The following is a 19079-nucleotide window of genomic DNA, read 5'->3' on the forward strand; positions in this document are numbered from 1 at the left end:
TAACAATTTTTCTCATTTTATCAAAGTTTCCCTTTTGAAAGTTTAGCACGAGAGCCTTGGATTTGCACACTGTTCCTTTTCCAGTCATTAATTCAAATTTGATCATATTATGATCACTATTGCCAAGCGGCCCCACCACCGTTACCTCTCTCACCAAGTCCTGTGCTCCACTGAGAATTAGATCTAAAATTGCTCCCTCTCTCGTCGGTTCCTGAACCAATTGCTCCATAAAGCTATCATTTATTCCATCCAGGGACGTTATCTCTCTAGCGTGACCCGATGATACATTTACCCAGTCTATATTGGGGTAATTGAAGTCTCTCTCCTTGCACCATCGTCTCATCCACGCATTGAGACTCCGGAGCTCTGCCTGCCTCTGGTGACCTGCGCGTGGAACAGGGAGCATTTCAGAGAATGCTACCCTGGAAGTTCTGGATTTAATCTTTCTACCTAAGAGCCTAAATTTGGCTTCCAGAACCTCCCTCCCACATTTTCCTATGTCGTTGGTGCCCACGTGTACCACGACAGCCGGCTCCTCCCCAGCACTGTCTAAAATCCTATCTAGGTGATGCGTGAGGTCTGCCACCTTCGCACCAGGAAGGCATGTTACCAGGCGATCCTCACGCCCACCCGCCACCCAGCTATCTACATTCCTAAAAATCGAATCACCAACTATGACGGCCGACCTAACCCTTCCCTCCTGGGCAGTAGGCCTTGGGGAGATATCCTCAGTGCGAAAGGACAATGCATCACCTAGAGAGCAGGTCCTTGCTACAGGATCCTTTCCTGCTACATCTGGTTGGTGCTCTCCCATTATGAGACCTTCTTCCTCCAAGGCAGCACCAGGGCTGCCAGTCTGAAGTTGGGACTGGACTACTATGTCCCTGAAGGTCTCATCTATATACCTCTCTGTCTCCCTCAGCTCCTCCAGGTCTGCCACTCTAGCCTCCAGAGATCGGACTCGTTCTCTGAGAGCCAGGAGCTCTTTGCATCGCATGCACATGTACAACTTATCACCGGTGGGTAAAAAATCATACATGTGACACTCGATGCAGAAGACTGGGAAGCCCCCCTCTTGCTGCTGGACTGGCTACTTTTTTGTGGGTTTTTGTTTTTTTTTTGTGGGTTTTTTTTTGTTTTGTTTTTCAATACAATGCACTCAGTTATTATTAAATAAAACACTTAGCTCTTTAAAAGTCTGGAGGACACTTTAATAGTCAGGCAGACTTTTAAAAAATAAACACACTACCTACTGCTACCTTATTGACTGACTAAATACAAACAGTCTAACTTGTTTATTCACTGCCAACCTACTGCTACCTTATTGACTGACTAAAAATACAAAGTCTAACTTTAGTTAGTCAGCCTGAGTGACTCACAGCTCCCTTGATTAACAAATGTTGTTCCCTATTCAAACCTAATCACACTACCTCAACACCTTTCCAAGGTGAGTAACTGAGCTGAACTATTCAACTTTTCTACTTTGGTATATACTGCTCCTAGCTTATTTCTAGCTTCTGGCTACTTTTTTGTGGGGGGGGGGGGGGGGGTTTGTGTGTTTTTTTTTTTTCAATACAATGCACTCAGTTATTATTAAATAAAACACTTAGCTCTTTAAAAGTCTGGAGGACACTTTAATAGTCAGGCAGACTTTTAAAAAATAAACACACTACCTACTGCTACCTTATTGACTGACTAAATACAAAGGGGCGGATTTTCAGAGCCCTGCTCGCCTAAATCCGCCCAAAACCGGGCGGATTTAGGCGAGCAGGGCCCTGCGCGCCGGTGAGCCTATTTTACATAGGCCTACCGGCGCGCGCAGAGCCCCGGGACTTGCGTAAGTCCCGGGGTTCTCCGAGGGGGGCGTGTCGGGGGCAGGCCCGGTCGTCGCGGCGTTTCGGGGGCGTGTTGGCAGCGTTTTGGGGGCGGGTACGGGGGCGTGGCTATGGCCCGGGGCGGTCCGGGGGCGTGGCCGCGCCCTCCGTACCCACCCCCAGGTCGCGGCCCGGCGCACAGGAGGCCCGCTCGCGCGCAGGGATTTACTTCTCCCTCCGGGAGGCGTAAATCCCCGGAGAAAGGTAAGGGGGGGTTGTAGACAAGGCCAGGCGGGTGGGTTAGGTAGAGGAAGGGAGGGGAAGATGAGGGGAGGGTGTTAGAGGATTCCCTCCAAGGCCGCTCCGATTTCGGAGCGGCCTTGGAGGGAACGGGGGTAGGCTGCGCGGCTTGGCGCGCGCCGGCTATACAAAATCGATAGCCTTGCGCGCGCCGATCCAGATTTTTAGCAGATACGCGCGGCTCCGCGCGTATCTACTAAAATCCAGCGTACTTTTGTTTGCGCCTGGAGCGCAAACAAAAGTAGGCCTATTCGCGGAGTCTGAAAATCCGCCCCAAACAGTCTAACTTGTTTATTCACTGCCAACCTACTGCTACCTTATTGACTGACTAAAAATACAAACAGTCTAACTTGTGTATTCACTGCCTGACTATTAAAGGCACAAACACACAAACACACTAAATAATATTCCCAAATAGTTAACTTTGCCCCAATACTTTTAAAAAAAAGTCAATGTCAATGTCCCAAGCAAAAACTTACTGATTCCTTTCAGCCACCAGCAAGGTGATCCTCTCCTCTCAGTGTTTCCACTGGAATGTGTGTACAAAGCCCTTATGTCTAGTGTCACCAAAAGGCACGCATCATTCAGTCGAATAGAGGAGAGTTTAGTTAACATTGTTTTAGTATCCCTGATGTAAGACACCATTTTAGGGATCAGAAGCTGAAGAAATTTATCAATAAAAATTGATAATGGTTCTAACAATGAGCCAATAGTACTCACAATGGGTCTACAAGGTGGATTGGTGATTCTTTTATGTATTTTAGGAATCATGTAGAGCGTTGGCATTTTGTATGAGATATTAATAAAAAATGAACATTCCTTAGCAGATAGGAAACTTGTAATGAAACCATCTTCCACTATTTCTTCAATTTTAGTTAATAAAGCAGTTCCTGGGTCATGGGAAAGCAATCGATAACTATTGGAATCCGATAGATGGTCGTTGACTGTGTCCACATAAAAAGATCTGTCCATCAGCAACACAGCCTCGCCTTTATCAGCTTGTTTAATCACTATCGAAGAAGATTTTTTTAATTCAAGGAGTGCTCGATTCTGGTCTTTTGATAAATTATACTGAGGCTGATCATGATTGGCTTCGATGTTAACCAACTCAAAGAGAACAAGGTCCATGAACGTTTTTACATGTGGATCAATGGGGCCAGGTGGTAGCCATATGGACTTTGGAAAAACTATTGAGGTGTCCAATTGATGTGTCTGGCTCACAAAAAACAATTTGATCTGTAATTTTCGAAAGAATCTGTACATGTCCTGTTTGGTCTGGGAAGCATCGTAACAATAGAAAGGAACAAAAGAAAAACCTTTTTCCAATACATTGATTTGTGAAGTCGTAAGATGTAAGTGTGACAAATTGACTATGGTGGAATCATCTGGCTTTGAGAGTGGGTCTGCGGGCGGCCCCCCATGTCCGACCATGGAATACTCCCTCGATTCTGAAAAAAACATCGACTGGGTCGTCTGTTTGAAGCTCTATAGTAATTAAATCGATTGTCTCCTGTATTGGTTGTAGAAGTTGTAGGGGCTTCTTCATCTGATCCCGAAGATGATTCATCAGATTTTGCAAAAGCCACACGTCTGAGTTTAGTATTTAGCCGACATTGCCAGGGATAAATAGTCCCAGCGGCATAATCTTTTTCATCGCATTTATACTTAGATATCTTAGATTGGTGGACATCTGCTCAATATTTTTCAATGGTTTGATTGAATTCGTGGAGTTTGTTATCATAATCCTCCAATTTTTCAGTAGTCTGTAAGGTTTTCTTAATTTCATCACAGGTGATTTTAACAGATTCAACTAGTTTTTGAGTTGTTTCCACGATGAGCAGCATGATGTCCAGCGAATATTTATTTAGGATCGCTATCCACTTTTGTACAAATGCTTCATCATAAGTGTAGATAGAAGGTTCCAGATTCAAACATAATCCATGGGGGATCATCTCTGATTTAATGTACTGTAACAAAGTAGCCACATGAAGATCCGATCTAATATATCGCATATATGAGTCCAGCAGTGAGGTCCAAGATTGATCATCTGTAGGGGTGGTCTCATCTAACAGGAGGGTGCCTTGCAAAGCTTGTGTCACTTGTTGTTCGGTGTAACTGAACACGTTAGACCACATTGTGAGTCAAAGGTAAATTAAGGAGAGTAGTAATTCAAACACAGAAATCAAAAAAACTCTCACGGAAATTTTTTTAAGGGGGGATGATAGCAATATAAGCATAGACAAATCAAAAGGAATGGCCAAATGTCCCAACTGTGTACAACAAATGAAATCACTGTGTTATGGATTTTTTATCTCATTTTGATTGGCCTCATATGTGGGCATAGATATCAATGCATATTAGCAGAGACTGTTAATGCTGATAATATAATCATAGGACCAAAAATGATTTTTTATATGCTTGTGGATTCACCATCGATTAGTGATGCACTGTTAATCAATTTCTTTCATTTAAGAATATAGCGGTAACATATTCAAGTGAATGTTACTTAGCTCTTAGCTGTATTGTAGCAAAGAAACACTTTTTCAAAGTCAAGAGGCTGTTGGTGTCAAAGCCCGACACGGACTGTGTTTTGGCGACTGCCTTCTTCAAGGGGCCGAATTTATCTGTAATCATTGAAAAAATCATGTTGATAAAACAATATTACACAATAAAGCACAAGTCAGGGCAGTGTGGTACTAACGTGATGTCAGCGGCATTTCTTCCAGCTAGTAATGCGTTTCCTCTACTACAGGCGTCGCACAAGTGCCATTTTTAAAGGGACAATTAACCAATGAATGACAGGCACGTAAGAGGAAGGAGATAACGTCAGTAGTTACTATATGGTTACATGGGTTAAATGAAGGAGATAACATCAGTAGTTACAATATGGTTACATGGGCTAAATGAATGAATTGCTATATGATTACATCGGTCAAATAACTGAGTACCATTCAATGGACATGCTGAGACCATTGGGCTGCATACCGTTCAAATAAAAAATCCATCGTTGTTCATGAAAATTGAGGATGTTTTGTGGATCCATCAGGCAGTGATGGATTGAATAAGTTAATGTTAAGTACCTGATGCAAGTGAATGAATCCCAGGTATTTTTCCCAATAGTAAAATACTCCTCGCCAAGCTGACCCATGCAATGGTGGCCTCACATTTCAAGGCTGTTATCTTTTAAAGGGGCCAAGTACCTCTCTCAACTCCAGTCCCAAATCCCTCCCAAAATCTGATGGTTTAGTGGGCTGAGTGCTCTAACCACCCTCCCTCCCTCCCCACACTAGGTTATTTGAAGTAGGCCTGTGTGGATGGAGTTTATGGCCAAGTCCTTTAAGGGAGGAACCTGAGGGGAGGGAAGCAGGCCTTCAAGGAAAGGGTTTATGGCTGAGTCCGAATCATTAGCTGAGTCCTTTAAGGGCTGTCCCTCAGGAGTATCAGGATGCATGTTAGTGTTCTGATGCTTCCAGAGGAAAATTAACTACATCTTTTGAGCTTTAATTAACATTTTTCAAATAGTATGGCTTGCAAATTTTAAGGCATTCTGTGTTATTTGATTAGCATACTAATTCCTTAGTAATGAGCTGATCTGTATGCATTTGCATGCAGATCACTTCATTTAAATGATCATGTTGCACCTGATTTTTCTGTTGCATACAAGATGCATGTTATCTTGCAGTAAGGCATTTACTGAGCAGTAAACACCAGTGCTTCTTCACATTACTCTCATTTTCATCAGGGAAGCAGGGGACTGAACTCCACCAGACCACAGTTGTTGATTCTGGTGGTGGCTTGGGGGTCCAGTATCTGTCCTTAATGGGTGGAGCATAACAGGCAGGAGACAGAGACATTTTGATTTGTCTTGAATACTCTAAGGTTCAGCCAGTTCTCACAGGACAAGCAGGATGGTAGTCCTCACATATGGGTGACATCATCAGGATGGAGCCCAATCACGGAACACTTTTGTCAAAGATTCTAGAACTTTGACTGGCACCTACTGGGCATGCCCAGCATGGCACTATCCCTGCATCCAGCAGGGGTCTCCCTTCAGTCTCTTTTTTTCTGCGCAGCTTTGGCCAAGCGGATTTTGGAGCTCTTCACAAGTTCCTGACAGGAATTTTCTTTTCAGGAATATTTTGCAAATTTGCAAGACTTTATACCCCCTTGGGGTCTCCCTACTGTGCTGTCAATAGCCATGTCTGTCCGGTAAGTTTTTACCTGTTTTTTGGTCAGTTCCCGTTGGGGACCTGTATAGGCCTCAGCGGCATCGACCGCAACCAGCCTAAAATTTTCGACGGCAACGATGGCAACGGGTTTTCATCGATGCCCTGATTGTCCTCAGACAATGTCGATCATGGACCCACATTTGGTCTGTGTACTTTGTCTGGGCCCGACGCACGACGTCGACTCATGTACCAATTGCGCCCAGATGACACCGAAGGGCCGTCGGGCGCATCTGGAGAAAATGACCATCTTATTTCACAAGAAGCAGCGCCCGCCATCTCAGACTTCATCGACGCCGTCACCGGCTAAACTGCGTCATTGATCCGATACCGATGACTCTCAGTCAGAGTCTAGGTCTTTGGTGTCCCCTTCCTCGAAAATCTATGCCGTCGACCTCGGGGACACAGGTGGCTTCAACATCCGGAATCAAGCCACTGAGGAAGAAGCCCCGGGCCAAGGAGTCTCAACCCTCCTCTAAGCCGGATGCACCGAGGTGTTCTCCGCCTTCGGTGGACGTGGCAGCCGAGATTCCACCAAGACCGGTGGACCCTCCGGCGATGCCCGCCATGCCTCCCACTCCGGACCTGGGGTTTCACCGCTCCAGCGTTCCATGAGGAATTGCACTGGATGGTGCAAGAGGCGGTGGTACAGGCCATCCAGAGTCTTCCAAGGCCATCGACACCAACACAGGTTCCCGTGCCGGCACCGGTGCCACCGGTGCTGGTTCCTCTCCTTGACAAGCTGGACGTCCTCATCAGGGCCCTACCGACAGCACCGAGAAAATAACCGATCCCCATGGCTCCTTCGACACCCATTCCTCTCTCCTCGGATGAGGAGGGGTCATCGATGCCGGAGCCCATTCCGGGACCTTCTGGAGTGAGTGCACCGAGGCGCCCGGCGAAGGCACCGATGCCATCGATGCCTTTTCGTCCCTCACTGGTGCCAAACCCAGATTTGTCGATGCCATGCCCGAGGCCATCGATGCTGACACCGATACCCTCAGTGCCAAGGCCTCCTCCGGCCAGGGGAGTTAATCGTTTACCGCCTGGACCACCCCTGGATGCTGGAGATCAGCCTTATAATCCGTGGACAGATGACTCCTCTGACTCCCAGGATTCTGTTGATGTCCCATCGGAGCCTTCGCCACCTGAGGAGAGGCAAGTCTCCACCGGAGGACTTCTCCTTTATTAACTTCATTAGGGAGATGGTGGAGACTATTCCATTTACTCTTCAGACTGAAGAAAACTCCAGGCATAAAATGCTAGAGATCCTTCAATTCCTGGATCCACCAAAAGAAATAATGTCGATTCCAGTACTTGATGTTCTACTGGATCTTCTATAGCGCAACTGGGAACATCCTGGGATGGTCCCTCCTGTTTACCGCAAGACGGATGCGACTTATTTGGTACAGCCATCTCCTGGTTTCCAGAAGACACAGTTGACACATCAGTCAGTAGTGGTGGAGTCCACCCAGAAGAGGGCGAAACGTCCAAAACCTCATTCTTCAGCACCTCCCGGGAAGGATCAAAAATTCCTGGATGCTTTTGGGTGCAGAGTTTTCCATGGCTCTATGCTCATATCTCATATTGCGGCATATCAGTTATATATGACCCAATTCAACAGAAATCTTTTCAAGCAGTTGCAGGAGTTTGGAGAATCTCTCCCAGAGCAACTTCAAGATCAACTGAATGCCATTGTCAAAAAAGGCTTCGATGCAGGTAAGCATGAAGTCCGGTCAGTTTATGATGTTTTTGATACAGCGTCCAGATTATCAGCAGCTGGGATAAGTGGAAGATGTTGGGCTTGGCTGAAATCCTCGGATTTGTGCCCGGAAGTTCAAGACCATTTGGCGGATCTCCCCTGTACAGGGGATAATCTCTTTGGAGAGAAGATCCAGAAAACTGTAGCACAGCTGAAGGATCATAATGAAACGCTCCGACAGCTTTCCACTGCTCATGCTGATTTTTCTGCCTTTTCTAAATGGCCGTTTAGGAGAGAGGCAAAGAGACCGGCTTACAAGGCCCGAAGGTACTATTCTCCACCTGCGCGATCTAATCCATCCAGACCTTTCCAGAAGCCTCCATCACGACAACCCAGGGCTCAGAAGACACAGCCACCTGCTCAGCCTGGTCCCGCCTTGGGGTTTTGACTCCCCACTAGAGAGCGACTGTCATATTCCCCCTCTGCCATCTCTGCCGGTCGGCGGCCGACTTTACCACCAAGTGGATAAACGTCACCACGGACCGCTGGGTCCAGTCGGTCATAGCTCAAGGTTACCATCTAAACTTCCTCTCCATACCGTCAGACTCCCCACCTTGGCCGGGGTGGACTTTCTCCGATCATACTCATCTCTTGCAAAAGGAAATAGCTTCCCTCCTGCAAGCCAATGCCATAGAACCAGTTCCTCCTTTGCAAAGGGGACATGGTTTCTACTCCCGATACTTCTTAATACCAAAAAAGACGGGAGGCATTCGCCCCATATTAGACCTTCATGCCCTAAACAAACATCTTCGGAAAGAGAAGTTTCGGATGGTAACCTTAGGCTCCTTACTACCGCTTCTCCAACAGGGGGATTGGCTTTGCTCTCTAGATCTCAAAGACGCGTACATACACATAGCAATTACTCCCTCTCACAGATTGTACCTCCGGTTCCTCGTCGGAAACCGACACTTCCAGTACCGAGTACTTCCATTCGGCCTAGCTTCGGCCCCTCGTGTCTTCACAAAATGCCTGGCAGTAGTAGCCGCATACTTAAGAGCCCTAGGCACTCACGTCTATCCTTATCTAGACGACTGGTTACTGAGTGTTCAATTACCAGAGGCAGTTCTTCACTCCCTCCATCTTACTGTACGGCTCCTACTATCCTTGGGATTTCTAATCAATTATCAAAAGTCCCATCTGACTCCATCACATGTCCTCTCCTTTATCAGAGCGGATCTCGACACGATCCAAGCAAAGGCTTTTCTTCCCAGGGACCGAGCTCATATGCTGGCGGGACTAGCGCGCACTCTGCATTCTCTTTGAACCACAACTGCTCGTCATTTCCTCGTCTTGCTGCGACATATGGCGTCCTCAGTCCATGTTACCCCAATGGCTCGACTTGCCATGAGAGTAACGCTGTGGACATTAAAATTCCAGTGGTCACAGGCACATTATTCATTGTCCAACACTGTCCATGTCACCAGGCAGCTTCGTCTCTCACTGGCGTGGTGGATTCAAGAGTCCAACCTGCTCAAGGGGCTGCCGTTTCAAGCTCCAGAACCTCAGATAATCCTTACAACCGATGCTTCCACTCTAGGTTGGGGAGCACATGTCAGCCACCTGCAGACTCAGGGAACCTGGTCAGCAGAAGAGGCACGACATCAAATAAACTTTCTGGAGCTCCGAGTGATCAGATATGCCCTTTGCACCTTCAAGGATTGCTTATCAAACAAAACAATCCTGATCCAAACGGACAATCAGGTAGCGATGTGGTACATCAACAAGCAGGGAGGGACCGGTTCCTACCTCCTATGTCAGGAAGTAGCACAAATTTGGGCCTTAGCTCTCTTTCATGTCATGCTACTGAGAGCGACCTACCTGACGGGTGTGAACAATGTTCTAGCGGACGAACAGTCGAACGTTTCAGCCCTACGAGTGGTCTCTCAACCCCGTGGTGGCGGACTCGATATTTCAGAAGTGGGGGTATCTAAACCTCGACCTCTTTGCATCGGTTCACAATTGCAAGGTGGAGAACTTCTGCTCCCTACATCGCAGTCATAAAACTCCACCACGGGACGCTTTCGCCCGTTCCTGGACGACGGGCCTCCTCTATGCCTACCCACCACTTCCTCTCATCAGCAAGACTCTCATGAAGCTACGCAGTGACAGGGGTCTAATGATTCTAATAGCCCCCTATTGGCCACAACAGGTGGCCAATAGGGGGCTATTAGACCTCTCAGTGTGTCCGCAAATTTGGCTAGGCACAGATCCGTCCGTGATATCTCAGAGGAGCAGACAGTTGCACCATCCCAACCTTCAGGCCTTGTCGCTGACAGCTTGGATATTGAAAGGCTAATCATGTGGCCTCTCAATATTTCGGACTCTGTATCCCAGGTCCTGATAGCTTCACGACAACCTTCTACTAGAAAATCTTACCAATCTAAGTGGAAAAGATTTTCATTGTGGTGCACTTCAAAGGAGTTAGACCCTTTTACCTGCCCCATAACTCAGTCTTTGGACTACTTCTGGCACCTCTCGGAGTCGGGTTTACAAACTTCCTCCATTAGAGTACATGTCAGTTTGGTGGCTGCTTTCCATCGGGGTAGAGGGGATGTCTCTATTTCAACACAACCCTTAGTAGTATGCTTTATGAAGAGCTTTCTTCACCTGAAGCCCCCTCTCCGTCCCCTGGCCCCGGCTTGGGACCTTAATGTGGTTTTAGCGAGACTCATGAAACCTCCGTTTGAGCCTCTCCATTCCTGCGAGTTGTGACATCTTACTTGGAAAGTACGTTTCCTTTTAGCTTTGATGACTGCCCGCAGGATCAGTGAGCTACAGGCGCTGGTAACATACCTCCCTTACACAAAATTTCTTCATGATCGGGTGGTCCTCCGCAATAATCCTAAATTTCTGCCGAAGGTAGTTTCGGAGTTCCATTTAAATCAATCTATTGTTTTGCCTACTTTCTTTCCGAAACCCCACTCACATCCAGGTGAGCGGGCTCTGCATTCCTTGGACTGCAAACATGCATTAGCCTTTTATTTGGAATGCACTGCAGGCCATAGGAAATCCACCCAGCTATTTGTCTCTTTTGATAAAATTAAACTGGGTATCCCGGTGGGAAAGCAGACCATGTCCTCCTGGTTGGCGGACTGTATTTCCTTCTGCTACCAACAAGCAGGCTTTCTGCTACAGGGAGGTGGTAAAGTGCACTCCATTCGAGCAATGGCAACGTCGGTAGCAAACCTTAGGTCTGTGCCTCTTGCTGACATCTGCAGGGCTGCTACTTGGAATTCTCTCCATACCTTCTCAGCCCACTATTGCTTGGACAAAGCTGGCGCACAAGAATCTCTCTTTGGCCAGTCAGTTCTGTGCAATTTGTTCTCAGCTTAATACCCAACTTCCTGGGATTTTCAGACTGCCCGTTCTCCAAAAATCGCCCCTGTTGTTGTGCTTGTTACACGTCTTTGGGTGTTTTTGGTACATGCGCGGGCATCCTCAGCTCATTATTCATCCATATGTGAGGACTACCATCCTGCTTGTCCTGTGAGAAAGCAGAGTTGCTTAAGTGTAACAGGTGTTCTCACAGGACAGCAGGATCTTAGTCCTCACAAAACCCACCCGCCACCTCTCGGAGTTGGGTACGCTTGTGATTTGTTATTTTATTTTTTGCATGCTCTTTTTACTACATATGAGACTGAAGGGAGACCCCTGCTGGATGCAGGGTTAGTGCCATGCTGGGCATGCCCAGTAGGTGCCAGTCAAAGTTCTAGAAACTTTGACAAAAGTGTTCCATGACTGGGCTCCATCCTGATGATGTCACCCATATGTGAGGACTAACATCCTGCTGTCCTGTGAGAACACGTGTTACAGGTAAGCAACTCTGCTTTCTGGCAAAGAATTCAGTTTTCTCCAGGATCAATGTCACCACTAGACATTTTTTAAATGATGCAATTAAAGATTTCTGAGACTTTTATGAACTTGTTATGTTTTGTAATTTTGAATTTAATATCCTCTGTTAACTACTCTCTCTTCTTCTCACTATATATGTTTTCAGTAAATGAGGTTGTCCTATAGTAGTTATATTATTTCAAGTATATAAAAATATATATAAAATTAGAATTCACCTTACCCTGAAGGTAATAACTTCTATTCTTGTAGGATCTGTTGAATGCTCGAGAATGGCTCATTCAGCAGCTGTAACGTCCACTCTTGATCATATACCCAGAAGACCAAGACCCCAGGTCAGATTACTGTCTTTGCCCCTTATTTTAGAAGGTTCCCTTTCTGTGGCATATCAAAGAAACTGGTACTTCCTATAACATAGCAATGAAGCTGCAGACTGCAGCATATATGTGAGCTCTAAAACTATATTGTACTTAAAAGCTGCAGATGTCTCAGACTGGCCACAAAATTCCCGCCTGTCCTTCATTCAGATTAATGGAATTGTTGCATGTTCCTGCACTTAAATTGTATATACATGTAATGAATTGATTAAATGTCAAACCATGTCTAGCTGCTATTTGTTGCAAATTAGCAATGTGATTTTTTAATTACAAACAACCTTGATAGTTTCACACAGATGGGGGGGGGGGGGGGAGGGTCACATGACTCTGCCTCTTGTTGAGTTAAAATATAAATAAGGAATTTCAAAGCTTTTGAACTGGTTGTTCAGTCAGGAACAGCACTATGAGCAGTACACTCAAACCCCATTTTCCTTTCACGTAAAACTTAAGAACATAAGAACATAAGAAAATGCCATACTGGGTCAGACCAAGGGTCCATCAAGCCCAGCATCCTGTTTCCAACAGTGGCCAATCCAGGCCATAAGAACCTGGCAAGTACCCAAAAACTAAGTCTATTCCATGTAACCATTGCTAATGGCAGTGGCTATTCTCTAAGTGAACTTAATAGCAGGTAATGGACTTCTCCTCCAAGAACTTATCCAATCCTTTTTTAAACACAGCTATACTAACTAGGGATGTGAATCGTTTTAGGACGATTAAAATTATCGTCCGATAATTTTAATATCGTCTTAAACCGTTATGGAACACAATACAATAGAGATTCTAACGATTTATCGTTATAAATCGTTAGAATCGTGAGCCGGCACACTAAAACCCCCTAAAACCCACCCCCGACCCTTTAAATTAAATCCCCCACCCTCCCGAACCCCCCCCCCCCAATGACTTAAATAACCTGCGGGTCCAGCGGCGGTCCGGAACGGCAGCGGTCCGGAACGGGCTCCTGCTACTGAATCTTGTTGTCTTCAGCCGGCGCCATTTTCCAAAATGGCGCCGAAAAATGGCGGCGGCCATAGACGAACACGATTGGACGGCAGGAGGTCCTTCCGGACCCCCGCTGGACTTTTGGCAAGTCTTGTGGGGGTCAGGAGGCCCCCCCCAAGCTGGCCAAAAGTTCCTGGAGGTCCAGCGGGGGTCAGGGAGCGATTTCCCACCGCGAATCGTTTTCGTACGGAAAATGGCGCCAGCAGGAGATCGACTGCAGGAGGTCGTTCAGCGAGGGTTCCGGCGCCTCGCTGAACGACCTCCTGCAGTCGATCTCCTGCCGGCGCCATTTTCCGTATGAAAACGATTCGCGGCGGGAAATCGCTCCCTGAGCCCCGCTGGACCTCCAGGAACTTTTGGCCAGCTTGGGGGGGGGCCTCCTGACCCCCACAAGACTTGCCAAAAGTCCAGCGGGGGTCCGGAAGGAACTCCTGCCGTCCAATCGTGTTCGTCTATGGCCGCCGCCATTTTTCGGCGCCATTTTGGAAAATGGCGCCGGCTGAAGACAACAAGATTCAGTAGCAGGAGCCCGTTCCGGACCGCTGCCGTTCCGGACCGCCGCTGGACGCGCAGGTTATTTAAGTCATTTGGGGGGGGGTTCGGGAGGGTGGGGGATTTAATTTAAAGGGTCGGGGTGGGTTTTAGGGGGTTTTAATGTGCCGGTTTTGCGATTTTACGTTTTTTTGATTTTTCACGATTTTTCACGATATTTTACCCCCCCAAACGGCAACAATACGATTCCCCCCCCCCTCCCAGCCGAAATCGATCGTTAAGACGATCGAGGACACGATTCACATCCCTAATACTAACTGCACGAACCACATTCTCTGGCAACAAATTCCAGAGTTTAATTGTGCGTTGAGTAAAAAAGAACTTTCTCCGATTAGTTTTAAACGTGCCCCATGCTAACTTCATGGAGTGTCCCCTAGTCTTTCTACTATCCGAAAGAGTAAATAACCGATTCACATCTACCCGTTCTAGACCTCTCATGATTTTAAACACCTCTATCATATCCCCCCTCAGTCGTCTCTTCTCCAAGCTGAAAAGTCCTAACCTCTTTAGTCTTTCCTCATAGGGGAGTTGTTCCATTCCCCTTATCATTTTGGTAGCCCTTCTCTGTACCTTCTCCATCACAATTATATCTTTATGGAGATGCGGCGACCAGAATTGTACACAGTATTCAAGGTGTGGTCTCACCATGGAGCGATACAGAGGCATTATGACATTTTCCGTTTTATTCATCATTCCTTTTCTAATAATTCCCAACATTCTGTTTGCTTTTTTGACTGCCGCAGCACACTGAACCGACGATTTCAATGTGTTATCCACTATGACACCTAGATCTCTTTCTTGGGTTGTAGCACCTAATATGGAACCCAACATCGTGTAATTATAGCATGGGCTATTTTTCCCTATATGCATCACTTAAAGATAGAACTGAGTGGGTAACTCCACAAAGGGAGGTGGGTGGCTTATAAGAACATAAGAACATGCCATACTGGGTCAGACCAAGGGTCCATCAAGCCCAGCATCCTGTTTCCAACAATGGCCAATCCAGGCCATAAGAACCTGGCAAGTACCCAAAAACTAAGTCTATTCCATGTTACCATTGCTAGTAATAGCAGTGATTATTATCTAAGTCAACTTACTTAATAGCAGGTAATGGACTTCTCATCCAAGAACTTATCCAATCCTTTTTTAAACACAGCTATACTAACTGCACTAACCACATCCTCTGGCAACAAATTCCAGAGTTTAATTGTGCGTTGAGTAAAAAAAAAAACTTTCTTCTCCGATTAGTTTTAAATGTGCCACATGCTAACTTCATGGAGTGCCCCCTAGTCTTTCTATTATCCGAAAGAGTAAAAAAAAGATTCACATCTACCCATTCTAGACCTCTCATGATTTTAAACACCTCTATCATATCCCCCCTCAGCCGTCTCTTCTCCAAGCTGAAAAGTCCTAACCTCTTTAGTCTTTCCTCATAGGGGAGCTGTTCCATTCCCTTTATCATTTTGGTAGCCCTTCTCTGTATCTTCTCCATTGCAATTATATCTTTTTTGAGATGCGGCGACCAGAATTGTACACAATATTCAAGGTGTGGTCTCACCATGGAACTATACAGAGGCATTATGACATTTTCCGTTTTATTCACCATTCCCTTTCTAATAATTCCCAACATTCTGTTTGCTTTTTTGACTGCCGCAGCACACTGAACCGATGATTTCAATGTGTTATCCACTATGACGCCTAGATCTCTTTCTTGGGTAGTAGCACCTAATATGGAACCTAACATTGTGTAACTATAGCATGGGTTATTTTTCCCTATATGCATCACCTTGCACTTGTCCACATTAAATTTCAGCTGCCATTTAGATCCCCAATTTACCAGCCTCACAAGGTCTTCCGGTAATTTATCACAATCTGCTTGTGATTAAACTACTCTGAACAATTTTGTATCATCTGCAAATTTGATTACCTCACTCGTCGTATTTCTTTCCAGATCATTTATACATATATTGAAAAGTAAGGGTCCCAATACAGATCCCTGAGGCACTCCACTGCCCACTCCCTTCCACTGAGAAAATTGTCCATTTAATCCTACTCTCTGTTTCCTGTCTTTTAGCCAGTTTGTAATCCACGAAAGGACATCGCCACCTATCCCATGACTTTTTACTTTTCCTAGAAGCCTCTCATGAAGAACTTTGTCAAATGCCTTCTGAAAATCCAAGTACACTACATCTACCGGTTCACCTTTATCCACATGTTTATTAACTCCTTCAAAAAAGTGAAGCAGATTTGTGAGGCAAGACTTGCCTTGGGTAAAGCCATGCTGACTTTGTTCCATTAAAGCATGTCTTTCTATATGTTCTGTGAATTTGATGTTTAGAACACTTTCCACTATTTTTCCTGGCACTGAAGTCAGGCTAACTGGTCTGTAGTTTCCCAGATTGCCCCTGGAGGCCTTTTTAAATATTGAAGTTACATTAGCTATCCTCCTGTCTTCAGGTACAATGGATGATTTTAATGATAGGTTACAAATTTTTACTAATAGGTCTGAAATTTCATTTTTTAGTTCCTTCAGAACTCTGGGGTGTATACCATCCGGTCCAGGTGATTTACTACTCTTCAGTTTGTCAATCAGGTCTACCACATCTTCTAGGTTCACCATGATTTGGTTCAGTCCATCTGAATCATTACCCATGAAAACCTTCTCCAGTACGGGTACCTCCCCAACATCCTCTTCAGTAAACACCGAAGAAAAGAAATCATTTAATCTTTCCATGGTGGCCTTATCTTCTCTAAGTGCCCCTTTAACCCCTCGATCATCTAACGGTCCAACTGACTCCCTCGCAGGCTTTCTGCTTCAGATATATTTAAAAAAGTTTTTACTTTGAGTTTTTGCCTCTATGGCCAACTTCTTTTCAAATTCTCTCTTAGCTTGTCTTATCAATGTCTTACATTTAACTTGCCTATTTTCCTCTGTTGGATCCTTCTTCCAATTTTTGAATGAAGATCTTTTGGCTAAAATAGCTTCTTTCACCTCCCCTTTTAACCATGCCGGTAATCGTTTTGCCTGCTTTCCACCTTTCTTAATGTGTGGAATACATCTGGATTGTGCTTCTAGGATGGTATTTTTTTAACAATGACCACGCCTCTTGCACACTTTTTACTTTTGTAGCTGCTCCTTTCAGTTTTTTTCTAACTATTTTTCTCATTTTATCAAAGTTTCCCTTTTGAAAGTTTAGCACGAGAGCCGTGGATTTGCTTACTGTCCCCCTTCCAGTCATTAATTCAAATTTGAGCATACTATGATCAATATTAGGGATGTGAATCATTTTTTGACGATTTAAAAAAATCGTCAGATAATTTTTAAATCGTCAAAAATTGTTAGAGTGCGCGATACAATACAAATTCCCCCGATTTATCATAAAAAATCGTTAAATCGGGCATGGGAATTATTTGGGGGGAGGGCGGGAAAACTGGCACACCAAAACAACCCCTAAACCCACCCTGACCCTTTAAAACCAATCCCTTACCCTCCCGAACCCCCCCAAAATGTTAAATTACCTGGTGGTCCAGTGGGGGGGCGGGGGGTATCCGTGCCATTGGCCAGCCCCTGTCACATGGTAGGAGCACTGGATGGCCGGCGCCATCTTTACAATGGTGGTGGCCATCTTTAAAGATGGCACCGGCCATCCAGTGCTCCTACCATGTGACAGGGACCGGCCAATGGCACGGATACCCTGTCACATGGTAAGGGCAAAGGGCCATCGGCGCCATTTTATTTTAGCGCAGCTGATGGCCTGGGAATGGGAGATCGCTCCCCGCGGCCCCCCTGGACCACCAGGTATATGTAAAAGGTTTTGGGGGGTCAGGAGAGTGGGGGAGGCTAAGGGGGTAATTTTAAAGGGTCAGGGTGGGTTTTTTTTTATCGGTGCGGGGCTCACTAAAAAAATTAGTGATGTGAATTGGAATCAGATCTGATCCCAATTCACATGTCTAATGATCAGATTCCCCCCCCCCCCCCCAGCCGAACCCGATCGTTAAAACGATCGGGTACACGATTCACATCCCTAATCAATATTGCCATGCAGCCCCACCACCGTTACTGCTCTCACCAAATCTTGTGCTCCACTGAGAATTAGATCTAAAATTGCTCCCTCTCTCGTCGGTTCCTGAACCAATTGCTCCATAAAGCTATCATTTATTCCATCCAGGAACTTTATATCTCTAGCGTGTCCCAATGATACATTTACCCAGTCAATATTGGGGTAATTGAAGTCTCCTATTATTACCGCACTAACAATTTGGTTAGCTTCCCTAATTTCTCTTAGCATTTCACTGACAGTCTCACCATCTTGACCAGGTGGACGGCAGTATACTCCTATCACTATAGTCTTCCCCGACACACAAGGGATTTCTACCCATAAAGATTCAATTATGCATTTAGTCTCATGCAGGATGTTATGTGAATCCATTGAGTTGCTGTTACTAGAGAACCCCAGTTATAGGTAAGCAATTTCACATTCGCCAATGACAAGGATCATATCAATGTATTCACACCAATAGGGATTGCTAAAGCTAAGGACGCCTTCCAACATGCAATGTGCATGCATGTCCACAAATTAGAAGAGTATCCTGGAGGGACAAGAGCTCTCCACTCAGTGAATAGATTAGAAGACACCAAAAATGCAACCAAATTTGAATGAAGTGCAAAAATATCTCATATTGTGCAAGAATGGATTTTAGTACTTCCTTAGGCATGGCAAGAAACAAACTCAGGCAGCCAGCCATATGTGTGAAGTCAAAACCATGCAACAAAGTGATGGAATAACTCCAAGAAGCCTAGAGGAGAAGACCTGTAATTATTTATATGCAGATATATCGATGAAGACAGAGATATATATGGTAGGAAATGCAAGCAAATCCCTAAAGAAAAAGACAAAGTCAAATAACTTAAATAAGAAAACACCAAAGAAGTGTAGCACAGCTAATGAAGATATGAAGTGCTGAAACTACAGTTGCCTTCTTCCTTTTTGTTTTAAAAGCAAGGCCTAGGGAAACAGACCATAGCATAGCACATCTACAGTCAGACTTCTCTCTATCACCTAACTTACCTCACGTACATTACCTCCTTCTTCCTGCTGATAATACCTCTAAAGCCTACTGTCGGTTTTCCCAGTTGCTTTATTACATTGATCAGCTACCTTGAAGTCACATGGGATTATTACTCCTAGTTATCTTT

At 45.4% G+C, this 19079-nt stretch overlaps 1 protein-coding gene across 1 annotated transcript in view; it reads left to right on the forward strand.

The window, feature by feature from the left end:
* LOC115083518 (cyclic nucleotide-binding domain-containing protein 2-like) overlaps positions 1–19079 on the forward strand; it is a 316705-nt gene that overhangs the window by 184098 nt on the left and 113528 nt on the right. Inside the window, exon 12 of the mRNA XM_029587398.1 lies at positions 12204–12286. Coding sequence (XP_029443258.1) covers positions 12204–12286 — 83 coding nt within the window. The remainder of the gene's footprint in view (positions 1–12203; positions 12287–19079) is intronic.

This window comes from Rhinatrema bivittatum, chromosome 1 (genome assembly GCF_901001135.1).
Source record: "Rhinatrema bivittatum chromosome 1, aRhiBiv1.1, whole genome shotgun sequence".
Classification (NCBI taxonomy): domain Eukaryota; kingdom Metazoa; phylum Chordata; class Amphibia; order Gymnophiona; family Rhinatrematidae; genus Rhinatrema; species Rhinatrema bivittatum.